Source organism: Rhincodon typus, chromosome 7 (genome assembly GCF_021869965.1).
Source record: "Rhincodon typus isolate 14 chromosome 7, sRhiTyp1.1, whole genome shotgun sequence".
Lineage (NCBI taxonomy): Eukaryota > Metazoa > Chordata > Chondrichthyes > Orectolobiformes > Rhincodontidae > Rhincodon > Rhincodon typus.
The window spans coordinates 61442890-61457737 of record NC_063338.1 but is presented as its reverse complement, the minus strand read 5'-3'; the positions used below and the strand labels follow the sequence as shown (position 1 = coordinate 61457737).

General features: G+C 39.6%; 1 protein-coding gene across 3 annotated transcripts in view; it reads left to right on the top strand.

The window, feature by feature from the left end:
• Nucleotides 1-14848, top strand: part of osbpl11 (oxysterol binding protein-like 11) — an 83998-nt gene that overhangs the window by 35468 nt on the left and 33682 nt on the right. For 2 of the 3 annotated variants that reach the window (XM_048599033.1, XM_048599031.1), the window contains exons 4-5: nt 3018-3097; nt 3509-3691. In XM_048599033.1, the coding sequence (XP_048454990.1) occupies nt 3018-3097; nt 3509-3691 (263 nt within the window). The remainder of the gene's footprint in view (nt 1-3017; nt 3098-3508; nt 3692-14848) is intronic. The other variant, XM_048599032.1, reaches the window with a different exon arrangement.

The following is a 14848-nucleotide window of genomic DNA, read 5'->3' as shown; positions in this document are numbered from 1 at the left end:
CTATTGACACTAAACTTATTTGGGTGACATTGTACATTGGATGATTTTTTTTTCTATCTGAAGCAGAACAGTGAACATCCTTGATTGGTTTATGCCTCCACCCTGCTCGTGACCCCAGCACTCATTGTCCTGCAGTGTGATAGAAATTTTGGGTGCTATACACTGAAGTTCACCAAGTAGAAATGGCCCTTGAACTGAAAGCAGCTTGCCTGTTCGGTACCAACCAAATTAAATGTTTCCAAAAAGCAACACATTTTGAAATGCAAATAGGTTAATTGTTAAGTCAAGTTAAATATCAGCAGTCCAGTTTTATCTTTGATTCCTAAAGGGGGAGACCTTTTATTAATAGGGGCATAGAACACAAGCTAGGGTGTTATGCTGAACTTGCATAAGGTATTAATTAGAACTCCGCTAGTATTGTATCCAGTTTTTGGCTTCATAGTTCAAGCAGGATGTGAACACATTGGAAAAAGAATGAGAGAGATTTACAAGAGAACTTTCAGGGATGAGAAACTTCAGTTGTTAAGATAGATTGTAGAAGTTGGGACTATTTTCTTTGGAGAAGTTCTCAAAATCATGAGGACCTTGAATAGAGTACAGAGAGAAAATGTGTTCCCATTCATAAAAGGATTGAGAGGGCACAGACTTAAAATAATTTGCAAAAGAAGCAAATGAATTGTGAGAAGAAAACTTTTCCACACAGTGAGTAATTAGGGTGTATAATGAATGCACTGCCTGCAAGTGTGTTGGAGGCAGGTTCAATTGAAGCATTAAATGACTATTTCAATAGAAATAATGTTTAGAGTTAAAAGCAAATGACTCTGTCATAATGCTATTCAGAGAGACACAACAAAATTAAATGCCTTCTGCACCATAACAGTACTTTGATTCAGTGGAGAGGGGAGGGGTAAACTTGTGTTGAATATAAACATGAACCACTGGTATGGGTGGCTGCCATTTGAAATTGTCACTGGATTCCGGTACAAAGAGTGGGTGTGTCTTAAACTGTTGCACATCTTTGCAATTTAGTTTATCACCTGCCTGATCCATTGCAACCGGTTATAGGATGGGATAAGCAAAATATGCATTCGAACATGAAAAATTAGGATTGGCTATTAATACAAGTATAGCATGTTGTCGCTATAAAGTCGAGTCAATTTATATACTGAATACAGGCAAAAATATTACCTTTGAGACCTGAAAATTGGCATCATCTTGCATACCTAGTCGACATGTAAGCTGCAGTTCACTGCACTAATAAGCATTCATACTCTTTGGCCTACTGATTGATTTTGCTATATGTTGAAATGGTCACTTTATTAAAAGTAGGGGTAGGAATTTATCATTCAGGTAGATGATGGCAGAACTATACATGAATATTTATCTGGCTGTAGTCCACATTCTTTTATGACTTGCCTCATCAAACTCTAATCATCTATGTCGTGAAATCTCAACTGACAAGTCTTTTTGAAGACAATACATTCTGTTCCAGAATTTCATTACCTTTGTGTGCAATGAAGCTTCCTGATTTCACTGTCAAATGGTTTACCATTAATTTAAGACCCATGTTCTGGTTTTGTTCTTTGTTCTGGAAGAAGTAGTTTCTCTTCCAACAATATTGAATGCCTTTATCAACTTAAAAGACCTTAAGTCACAACTGAACCTTCTAAACTAAAAGAATTGCAAGCCAAGTTTATGCAGTCCATCTTCATTATATATCTTGCTTGCTATTTCAATTCTCCATCCATTCTGATCTCATACTCTGACACTGTTCCAATGAAGCTCCACAGAAGCTTGTGGAACAATGCAGTTGATTGTTTGATCAGACATTTCACAACCATCTGGTCTGAACATCAAATTCAATATTTTGAGATGGTAACCACTATTCCCATACTTTCTTTCTGCTTTTCTCTTAATTATTCCTGCCTCCCATATTATCACTGACCTGCCTGTAATTCTGTATTTCATTCTCCACATCTGTAATATTTTCCAGCTTTGATGAAAGGTCAATTGCCAGAAATATTGTCTTTCTCCACTAATGATGCCTAACCTGCTAAGTATTTGCAGCATTTTTTGATAAAGTTCCTGGGTCCCTTTCTTAGTTGCCATTTTAATTCAATTCCATGTGTTAATTATGTAATACATGTTTTGACTCGCATGTGTTTCACATTTGTGTGACGTCACATTTATCTAGATTATATATTTGCTGCCTTTGTTGTGTAACTTCTATTCAACTTATTTTGGTGTTCGCTTGGTTCAGGTGATAGCACGCATATAATTACAATTGGTTCAAGCTCCATTCCATGTATTTAAAGCACCACTCAGGCTGAGGCTTTCATGTAATACCAAGCGAAACCCAGTTGTTATTTACGTGATGTATTGAGCATAAGAGGCACTGTTTGGAAAAGAAGGGAGAGTTCTTGAGCAATGTATCTCTTCAGCTGTTGCCATCAAAATAAAAATTGGTCATTTGTCTCATTTGCAGCATGAGACCTTACTGTGCATATTTTCTGCCATATTTGCCTTCATGATACCAGTGACTGACCTTAAGAGGTTAGCTCAGTTGGCTGGGTTATGATTTAGAGTGATGTGAACAGCGTGGGTTCGATTCCTGCACTACCTGAGATTACCATGAAGAACTCTTCTTCTCAACCACTCCCCTCATCTGAGGTATGGTGACCCTCAGGTTAAACAACTACTAGTCATTTCTGTTTAATGAGAGAGCAGTCCGATGGTCTGGTAGGACTATGGCGACTTTACCTTTTTCATTTTAGAATTAATTAGTTGTGAAATATTTTAAAACAACCTGAGAATATGAGCTTTCTTGCAGTTTTGAGCCGTGTTTCTTAATTGCATTCCATCATTTGGCTTCACATGTAGGTCACAGGTTTCCATTTAAATGGTCTTTTAGAACTGGCATGATCTATGCATTAGTTTAGCAGGTATTTGAAAATTGTTTTGACAAAATGATTTAGTTTTACCTACTCTGCTTGAGTAAACCTAAATTTATTTTCTAGCCACTGATGCAAAGGAACGTCAACACTGGGTTAGCAGACTTCAAATATGTACTCAACACCATACAGAGGCTATTGGAAAGGTGAGATGCGTTTGTGTTGTACCTGGAGTTTTGTTGTTCTGCATATTCTATACTAATTAACATTGTATGATAAACATGATATTTATCTTATACTGAAACAAGTTCAGCACATTTACAATAATACTAATTGCATAACTTTTAAAACCATTCTAGCATTGTAGTTTACAAGTAATATGACAAATCAGTAAATTTCAGTTGTTTATTAACTTTGCAAATACTATGACAGTAGGGTATTAAGTTGTTTTTATTGCTCAGAGCCTAATTGCTTATGCAACAAATGCAAATAATATTGTATATTTTAGTAACCTTTTCTCCCCAAGTAAATATTTTAAGCAGGATATTAGCCCCTATGCCAAACCCAAATGCTTTTCAATAGATAAATGTACGTTTTATTTTAATCCCAATCTATAGAATAATCCACCTTTGAAATCTCGAAGTTTTTCCCTGGCTTCTCAGGGAAACAGTTCTCCAGGTGTGCAGAGAAGAGCAAGTCAGAATGCGGCTGCTTTCTTTGGTGTAACTCATCACAAGGCACTGGGGCTTTCAAAGAGATCACATACTCTGCAACCAGATCATTTGGTGGATGTTCGTGAGGTTAGTATTAGTATTTGCTGTGTAATGTTTGTATTTTATTTTGTCTAAAACTTTACAGGACATTTAAAACTGTTATCCTCCATATTTTAAGACTTTTTTCAGTGTTAATTCGGCAGCCAAATGAGCACAGCCTTTTCAATTTTCCAATCACTTGCCTTTGAATTTTCTATACATGTTGTCGCACTGATGAATGATGTTTTGAAAATTTGGAGTGAGGCAGAAGCATGAGACTTATTATGTAATTGAAGGAATAAATGCCTTTTATATTTACAAAACAAACAGCTAAAATTACTTTCAGTAAATGGGAGAATAATACTTTATGAAATGAATAATGAGTTTTGCTGGATTAATACCGTCCAAAATTTAAACAGAAAATGATGGAAATCCCCAGCATGTCAGGAAGCATCTGTGGAGAGAAATGTTTAGGATGTATGAATCTATCAGAGTTGAGGAAAGATGGTAATGTATTAGGCTTTAAGCAAGTGAAAGGAAGGAGGAAGTGAAGAGGAAGAAAAAAAACGGCAAAATCTCTGATAGGTTGAAGAGCAGGAGAGATTAAATGACAGCAGGTTTCATTGGTATGTAGCCAAAGTCAATGGTAATAGGTAAAGATACAAAAGATGTTCCCTAATCACATGAGAGTGGCTGAATAACAACTACCCAAAGGCAATGTGAAGTAATAAGGAAGAAAGAAAAGGGAGAAGAAACAGCTTGAAGAAAAATGATCAAAACTGAGGCAGACATTATGACCTAAAGTAGTTAAATTTATTAAATCCGGGAGGCTGTAGAGTACCAAGCTGAAAGACTAAGCTGCTGTTTCTAGCTTATGTTGAGCTATGTTTGGAGCAGTAGTAGATGAACTGCAAATAGGAGAGCAAAGAGACCAGCCTGACCTGCTGAGTATTTCCAGCACTTTCTGTTTTCATTTCACATATTCCAGCATCTCCAACATTGTGCTTTTGCATTGGAACTTTGTCCAAGACTTGTAAAAAGAATTGAAACGTCCCAGACTGAAATATGTACATTTAATAAGACTTGAAATTTCTGTCAGCATAATAGCATCATAAAGATAACTGGGAACTTGTATATTTATATTACTTCTAACATAATAAAACTTCCCTAGGTACTTCATAGGAGAATTATAAAGCAGATTGTAAATTTGACACCAAAATGCATAAGGCAATACCATGGCAGGTAAACCAGAAAGCTTGGCCAAAGTGTAGATTTTAAGGAAAGTGTGGCATCAAATTGGGAGGTTTGTGTAAAGAATTTGATTTAAACTACACAACTGACTGTACAAACACCAATGGTGGAATAATTAAATTTGAAGATGCTCAAGACATCAGAATTATGTCAGCGCAAGTATCTCAGAACATAGAACAGTACAGCACAGGAACAGGACTTTGACCAACGCTGTCTGTGCCAACTATGATGCCATTCTAAACTAATCCCATCTGCCTCCACATGGTCTGTATCCCTTTTTCTCCGCCATTTTTTTAAAAAACTTCATTCACGGGATGAGGGCATCGTTGTCTAGGCCAGCATTTATTGCCCAGGGGCAGCTAAGAGTCAACCATATTGCTGTGGATCTGGATTGTGTGTAGGCCAGACCAGGTAAAGATGGCAGTTTCCTTCCCTGAAGGACATTCGTGAACCAGGTGGGGTTTTCTGACAATTGACAATGGATTCACGGTCATCACTAGACTGTTAATTCCAGACTTTTGTTTAATTGATTTCAAATTTCACCATCTGCCATGCAGGATTTGAACCCGGGTCTCCCAAACATTAGTTGGGTCTCTAGATTAACAGTCCAGCGATAGTACCACTAGGCCTGTTCGTGTATCTGTCTAAATGCCTCTTAAACATTGCTACCATATCTGCTTCTGCCACCTCCACAGGCAGTATGTTCCAGGTACCTATCATCCTCTACAGGGGAAAAAAAGAACTTTCCTCGACCACCTCCTTTAATCTTTTCTCTCTCATTTTTAACCTATATCTCCTAGTATTTGATATGTCCACTCTGTGGGGGAAAAAGACTCCAGCTATCCGCCTCATCAATGCTTCTCATAATTTTATGCACTTCTATAAGATTGCCTGTCAACTTCTGAAACTCTAGTGAAAACAATCCAAGTCTTTCCAACCCCTCCTTTATAGCTAATACAATCCAATCCAGGCAACATCCTGGGAAACCTCTTTCGCACCCTCTCTAAAGCTTCCACATACTTCCTATAGTGTGTACACAGTACTCCAAATGTGGCCTGTCTAAACTTGTAAACAGCTGGAACTGAAAAAAATTAGAAACGGGAAGGGAGAGACCCTTGAGGGACTTGAAATCAGGAATGTGAATAACCAGGAGCCAATATAATGACCAGGAGCAAGTACAAGGGAGTTTGTCTTCAAATTGGTAAACAGTAACCTTTATTAACTATTTACACTACATCCATAGTGAGTAGGAGAGAGCATTTCTAGATTCCTGACTCATTCCTAGTTTCAATTGTGTCTTGCTCATCAGCAGACATCACTGATTAATATGATGTAACCATTATCCTACAATAGCTGACTGGGACTCGGTGTGAATAAGGTTATTAGCAACAGAGTTCTGAAAGACATCAAAGTTATGATGAGTAGAATGCAGGACACAAATATTTGTATTTTTTGAAGGCTACAGTTTCCTCCTCGCTAATTCCTTTATTAGATGATGGTGGCACTTATTAACATTACCTTAGGTACTTCGTTGCATAAATGGTATTTGAACTCTCACAGAAACTGAATTAAAGGAATTCACCAATATCCTGAAATAATTATCAAACCTATTAAATTTAAAGGTGCAACACCCAAGGCAAACATTAAATTCCAAGATGCTAAAAAGTTGTCACAAGACAACAGGCATACCTCAGCAACAAAAGATTTTTGCAAAATAATTGACACACTTTGCACCCAAGAAGCCATCTTCTAAGCACACCTTTTGTAGCCTCAGAGGTCACAGCTGATGTGTTTCAATACATGCGTACAAAGCAAGAACATTTTAACCAGGCATTTACTACACTTTTTGCTGCAGCTCCAATTTAAATGACAGTGTTCATTACAATAGCATGCATATATTTTCTCTCTATAATTTCTAAATAATTGCAACCTGAAGCTAGTGATTCATTCATTTATATTCATTGTAAGTGTGATTCTGTGATTTCAGGTCTTCTTGGCTCCTGATTAGTTAAGTATTTCTTGTTGGACAGACTAGAAATATTTTCTCTTCTCTTCTTTTCAGCCTGTCTCTCCATTTGCCGCACTTGTGGCCTACACACACGCACACACACCCCCGAGCTTTTGGACTCCCCATCACTTTTCCCCTCAACTTCTTTGTCATCTCCTCAACTCTTCTCATCTGCCCCCTCTTCCTCTCATCTACCCCACACCCTCACTCACTTGGGACCTAGTTTTTTCCCCAGCCTTCTTGAATCTTCCCACCACCAAACCTGCACATTTTCTCTTGCTAGGTAGATTGTAGAATGTAATATCAATTAGGTTTATGGCTTTCATTTACTTGGAGGTCTTTGATGGATTTGTTTATAACTAAATTACTTATAGACATTACAAAGTTATCTCTATATAGAGCCTTCATCTAAGATACTACAATGCAGAGTGCCTGTGGCCTCTAGTCTTAAAGGGCCAACACTCTTAAAATGATAAGGGCAGATTTTAGGGGTCTAAAAGTTGAATGGAGCAGAATGAGAAATGAGTATGGGCTATCCAAAGCTAGAGGGCCTTGGACGACTAAGGATATTGATGAGAAAATCAGGAAGTAAAAGGAGGCATGTGATGCGGAATAATAATAGCAATAGAAATCCGGAAGAGTATCTGAAATGCAGGAGAGGCTAAGTTAAGACAAAACATGACAAAAGGATGGCTGGCTGTGCTAAAATGAATAGTAAACTTTTCTTCAAACATATCTGTACTAAGAAATTAGCAAAGGAACAAGTGGGTCCCATAAGGAACAAACAGGGTAAACTGCTTACTGAAGCAAAAGGTACAGCCAATGAGCTAAATGAATACTTCTGTCTTTACCAAATTAGAAGATCGTGACAATGGCCCAATTGAAAATGCGGGTATTAAGCAACTGAGTGGTATAGTATAGATAAAGAAGAGGTGCTAAAATGTCTGGCAGCATTCTTGGTATAGAAGTCGCCAGGCCTAGACGGGATGCATCCTAGATTGCTGCGAGAGGAAAGGGAGCAAATTGTGAAGCCGTTGACAGAAACTTTGCAGACCTCTCTGAAGACAGGATTAGTCCCGGGGCCCGGAGGATTGCAAATGTGATGTTTTTTAAGAAAAGGGCAAAGGACAACCTGGGAAACTACAAATCTGTCAGCTTGACATCAATAATCCTGATGGAGGCCATAATTTGGGATAAGACAAGTATATAATTGGAGAAAAATAATAAGTTAATACTAGACAATCAACATGGCTTTATCAATGGCAGTTGATGTCTAACAAATTTCATTGAGTTCTTTCACAAGGTGACACAGGCAGTGGATGAGGGTAGTGCTGTGGATGTTGTATATTTGGACTTTCAGAAATTATTTGACATGGTGCCAAATGGCAAGTTGGTTAGCAAATTAGAAATGTTTGGATTGGCGCAGCACGGATTAGAAGTTAGCTAAAATATAGAAAACAGGGTAGGTGTAGATAGGCATTTCTCAGACTGGAGACGAGATAAAAGTGGCATTCCCCAGGGACAATCTAACTTTGCAAATGATACTAAGAGTGAATTGTGAGGATGATGCTGAGAGACATTGACAAGTGGCCAAATGGGCTGACACCTGCCAGAGAAATGTGAGGTAATGCATTTTGGTAAAAGAAACACCGAGACAATACAGGCTCTGGTATAACTTTAAGGGAAGTACAGGAGCAGAGGGACTTCGGGTTTAGAGTGCATATTTTCTCCGAAAGTGGCCAGGCAAGTTGAAACAGTTGCGAAGAAGGCTTATAGGATCCTTTGCTTTATAAATAGAAGCATGGAGTATAAAAGCATGGAAGTGAGGCTACACCTATGCAAATCATTGGTCAGGCCATATTTGGAGTATTGTGCTCAGTTCTGGCCAATTTCATTTAAGGAAGGGTGTTAAGCACGAGAGAGTGTCCAGAGGCGATTTACTAGAATGTTACCAGGAATGAGGGATTTTAGATACAGGGAAACATTGCAGAAATTTGCCAGGATTTGGAGGGTTTGAGCTATAGGGAGAAACTGAATAGACTGGGGCATTTTTATTCTGGAGCTTCAGAGGCTGAGCGGTTGACCTTTTAGGGATTTATAAAATCATAAGGGATATGGTTAACGTGAATAGCCAAGGTCTCTTTCCTGGGGTAGGAAAGTCCAAGACTGATGGGCATCGGTTTAAGGTGAGAGGGGAACGATTCAAAAGGGACCTGAGAGGCAACTTTCCTGCAGAGGGTGCTGCCTGGTTGGAATGAGCTGCCAGAAGAGGTGGAGGAGGTCAGTACAATTACAACATTTAAAAGGCCATCTGGATGAATACATGAATAGGAAAGGTTTAGAGGGAATATGGCCAAATGCTGGCAAATGGGACTAGATTAGTTTAAGATATCTGGAATGGCAGAACTCTTCAGAGTATTGATATGCAGAGGGATCCAGGTGTGCAGGTCCACAGATCACTGAAGGTGGCAGCTCAGGTAGATAAGCTAGTCAAAAATGACATATAGCGTGCTTGCCTTTATTGGAAGAAGCATTGAGTATAATGATAGACCAGTAATGCTGCAGCTTTTTAGAACTTCAGTTAGGCCACACTTGGAATGTTGTGTACAGTTCTGGTTACCACACTGCCAGAAGGATATGGATGCTTTGGAGATGGTACAGAAAAGGGTTAGCAGGATGTTGCCTGATATGGGGGATTTTAGCTATGAAGAAAGGTTGGATAGACTGGGTTTGTTTTCACTGCAACGCAGGAGTTGACCTGACAGATCTTTACAAGATTGTGAATGGCATTGATAGAGTCAAAAGTGGAGAGGTCAATTACTAGGGGACACAGATTCAAGGTGTGAGGGGGGATGTTTAAAAGAAATGTGCGAGGCATGTTTTTCACACAAAGGTTGCGAGTGCCTGGAACACATTGCTAGAGGCAGTGGTGGAAGCAGACACAATAGCAGCATTCAAGAAGCACTTGGACGAATACATGAATAAGAAGGGAAGACAGGGATACGGATCCTGTAAGTGAAGACAGTTTTAGTATGGAAGGGCAAAATGCGTCGGCGCAGGCTTGGAGGGCCGAAAAGCCTATTCTTATGCTGTATTGTTCTTTGTTAGTCGGTGAGGATGAGCTGGACCGAAGGGTCTGTTTCTGTGCTGTATAAGTCTGTGACTCTAAATTGGGCTTGTTCTCCTTGGAACTGGGAAGATTAAGAGATGATCTCTTGACATGTTCAAATTTATGAACAATTTTGACAGGGTAAAGAAGGATATTCTGTTTCCACTAGTTGGTATGTCAGTAACTAGGAGTCACAATTTCTAGATTGTCAGCAAGAGAGCTAGGAGTGAGATGAGGTGAAATGTCTTTACTTAGAGAGTTGTTAGCATTTGGAATGCAGTACCTGGGAGAGTGGTAGAGGAGGATTTCGTAGGAGATTTCAAAAGACAGCTGGATATTTGGAAAGTGATGAATTTAGAAGGCTATGGTGATAGGACTGGAGAGTGGGACTAGTTGGGTAACTCTTTGGGGAGCCTGTATAGACACAATGGACCAAATGGCCTGCTTCTGAACTGTAAAATTCTATGATAATACAATATCCTTTTCCCCCGAAAACAGCTCTAGTATGCTACAAATGTTAACCAGCAAACATCGAATAATAGTAAAATTAATTATATGGAGTTAATGCTTGTAAAGTCTGAGAGTGCAGATATCTAAGAGTCCATATATCATTTTGATGGTTTGAAGTTCTTCCAGATCTTGATGCAGTTCCAGCTTTTGAAGGTTTGGATTTCTCCCTTCGCTGTTCTTGGTTTGCAGACATTATCAATCTGTTGGTTCTCAACCTGCTGTTTCATCACACCCATCATTTGTCTGATTATGTTCTTTCATGTCCACTGTATACAATTGGAATATTGCACACTTCCCCTTATTTGGCTTCTGTGCCTTCTCACTGTTGCTCAATTGGGTGTTGTCACTTTTTAAGACTTTGGTTCACTGCAGTCTTTCGATACCGCTGCAGGTAACTACCTTCCCATTTTGTGGTGTATAATTCTGGTGTTTTGGTCTGTGTGTAGATGAGGTCATTTCCCCACCTGCCTGTTGGTCAGGCACCATTTTTATTCCTCCTTGTTTGCTGAGAAGTGCATCCTGCATTGCTGGAAAATGTGGATAAGCGGTGGCTTGGCAAGGAAGTTCTCACTTGCCTTCTAAACATACTCTCTGCTGGTGATAGTAACCTCATATCCAGAGGTTAACTTCAGCATGTAACATGGCAACACGAAAATCTTGTATCTGAACACTGCACTTTATCGAAGGGCCAATTTGACAGAATTACATCTTCTTTGAGACTGGTATCACCTATGAAACTTCCTGTGGTATCAAACCTGTCTTAGTATAATTATTTTAAATCCTAGACTGACTGAATGTGAATATTCTTGGTCTCTTTTGCCATTATGGGTACTCTTGTAATCTTGTGGATAATTACAATGGTAACAGTTGCGCATGCTGCTGGTTGTTTGTGTCTATCAGGTAAAATACGTGCGGTTTCTTTGACACAAAGCTGCATTTTTAATCTCTGAATTCAAGGATGGGTGACCTATTATATGTGATTAACCATTGAGTTCCAATGATCTGAGTACATATCCATCAGAATTTGGTCTGTTAAGATATTTGCCCGAGCTGTGCCAGTCTTGGTTTTGAGTGCGTTTTTGCCAGTTTTCTTTGGGCAAGTGAAGTTGGTTGTGGCAAGAGCTTCTAGTTGCCTTAATTTGTCTACACAATGTGTTAGATTAACAATGTTCATCCTCTAGCTGGAAGTTTTTCCACCCTGGATCTTGTCTCAGGTCTCTTTGATTTCAGCTTTGAGTATTAGCTAACATTTGTGCTGGTCTCTGGCTTGTTGCTGCCATACTGCTGTATCTATTTACTGTTTGTTTATCTGCTGTTGTGGCTATGAACTGAATCTCTGGATTTGTTGCATATGGGGGCTTGGTGTCTTTGTGCTGCAATCCTTGCACATTCCTCTTGGAATGGAGGACAGCTTTGCAGTAGGTGCAATAGACCACACCAGTGTACTGCATGTTTGTTTTTTGTGTCCTGGCTACAGCGCCAACACTGGTTGTATTTGGTTCTTGGAGGAACTGTTGTCCTGCTACAATGGCTTTGTGTGTTCTGCTATATTTTGTGGGATGTGGGTGGTTGCTGGCTGTCCTGTGTTTATTGCCTATCCCTAGTTGCCCTTGAGAAGGTGGTGGTGAGCTACCTTCTTGAACTGCTGCAGTCCGTGTTCTTTAGATAGAAGCAGTGAGACAATGCTCTGACCATTTTTTCTCAAGAAGTCTTTATTTTAAGAATGTTTGTTATCTTTAAGAAGGATAGGTGTTGGGGCAATTACCAACTCCTTGCCCAGTGAAGTAGTTGACGCTACTTCAGTAAACGTTTTTAAAAAAAAGGTAGATTTTTTTTGAACAATGAAGGAATTAAGGGATATGGTGAGAACGCGGGTAAGTGGATCTGAGTCCACGAAAAGATCAGCCATGATCTTATTGAATGGCGGAGCAGGCTCGAAGGGCCAGATGGCCTACTCCTGCTCCTAGTTCTTATGTTCTAACTCCATTAGCTGCTCTGACAGTTCAGTTTCTGAAAAAATGCATTTATTGCTTTGGCTCAGCATCTCCTAATGGATTGATCTATTTATTTCTCTGGCTGTTACCTGTAGGACATAGATTCTAAGTAATGAATTCTAAAATTGACTCCTACATGCAGCCAACTTTCCATACCTTTTGCAGGTCTTCTTGAGATAAATCCAAGTATTGACTGTGAAATCCTGAGTTGCCAACTATAATCAGCATTTTCCCAGCTTGTTAAACCAGTCTTGCAACTGTGTTGTCTACGAAGTATTGCTGCAGTCTTTGTTTAAAAAGTTTAAACCCTGATAAGACATCTGTGGCCTTCCAGTTCGTAGAGAATCCGAGTCATGTAGAGATGTACAGCATGGAAACAGACCCTTCAGCCAATCTCATCCGCATTGACCAGATATCCTAAACTGATCTAGTCCCATTTGCCAGCATTTGGCCCATCTCCCTCCCTTGTTCCTATTCATGTACTCATTCAGATCTGTTTTAAAAGTTGTAATTGTACCCGCCTCCACGATCTCCTCTGGCAGCTCATTCCATACATGCACCACCTCTGTGTGGAAAGGTTGCCCCTTAGGTGCCTTCTACATCTTTCCCCTCTCTCCTTAAACCTGCACCCTCTTGTTTTGTACTCCCCTACCCTGGGGAAAGACCTCAGGTATTCATCCTATACATGCTGCTTCAGCGGAATAACACCCCCAACCTAGTCAGCTTCTCCCTTCAGCTCAAACCCTCCAACTCCAGCAACATCCTTGTAAGTCTTTTCTGAACTCTTTCAAGTTTCACAAAATATTTCCTATAGCAGGGAGACCAGATTGGGATGCAGTATTCCAAAAGTGGCCTAAACAATGTCCTGTATAGCCGCAACATGACTTCCCAACTCCTATATTCAGTGCACCGACCAATAAATGCAACCGTACCAAATGCCAACTTCAGTTTGTGCTGAGTGATTTGGTATTCATCCTTCTGTATATCTGCCTTCTTGATACTATGTGTGTGCATTCAGCATTGGTCTCTGTTGTTTGCCTTTTCTTTTTACTTTCAATTTTATCTTGTGCACTCTGTCTGTGCCTTCAGCAATGTTTTGAATGTTAATTTTCTATTTTGTGTCTAGATGGTATAATATAACTTGTGGTGGGTTATATTGACTCTATTTTTGATTGCAGATGTTTTTTTTCTTTGTCTGAATTTAGGCACTATTTTTCTTGGTTCCGCATGGGGTTGACTCTCAACACTGCTTTTACATTTTAAATACCCTTTAGATGGCTCTGTTTTTAATCAGTTGACTGCCTGGCTTTGTCCAGTTCGGAGGTACTTAGTTTATGAAGAAAACCTTGTTCTCTTCTGTTTTTATGTACTTATTTTCTTCTGTTTTCTCAACTGAGAAGTCCTGTATTGCTACTACATTTTTTTTAATTGCTTCTACCCTTGGTCTTGAAATCTGTAATTCTGACTTCTTTGTTCTGCTTTTTCTTAAGAAGAGACTACCCACAGTTGCCAGCATGTAGTCTTTGCTTGTGCTATCTAAATGGAACACCAAAGGGTATGTGTATTCCAATTACTTGAATATATCTAGCAGGTTCGCTCACAGCTAATCTCATCCTGACAATACAGAATAGTCTCGAGGCACAGCCTTTGTCTGCAGTGCTACAATGCCGCTTTTCACGTGTGACATCCAAGCCTCAGCAGCATGCTGAACTTCTTCAAGGGACATAACTCTTGATGCATTAAAGCAACATAGTTCAGTAGTCCATCGGATGAAGTAAGGAAGGGCTACAACTAGGTGATGTTGTCGATAGCAAAAATAGATGTTCATAGGGAAGGAATGGATATAAGTTGGAAATTCACCTTGGGTAAAATACAGTGCCAAGGTTTGCAAATAGTCTTGTCTCATACTGTTGCTAGGGAGAGAGAAGTGAGTTGCTAGCTGAAATAGTGAGAGCCAAGATAATAGCTTTCGTCAGTATTTATTTTGCAGAAATTTCGACTCATTCACTACTCCTAAGATTTTTGAATTTACTTTAGTTGCAAGACCTACATCAATTACACTTAAAGACTGAACTAAGAGAGCTAAGCTGAAAGTTTGAGACAACAAGGTGCAGGGCTGGATGAACACAGCAGGCCAAGCAGCATCATAGGAGCAGAGAGGCTGACGTTTCGGGCCTAGACCCTTCATCAGAAAAGGGGGAGGGGAAGGGGGTTTTGAAATAAATAGGGAGAGAGTGGGAGGCGGATAGAAGAGGGATAGAGGAGAGGATAGGTGGAGAGGAAACAAACAGGTCGAAGAGGCGGGGATGGAGCCAGTAAAGGTGAGTGTAGGT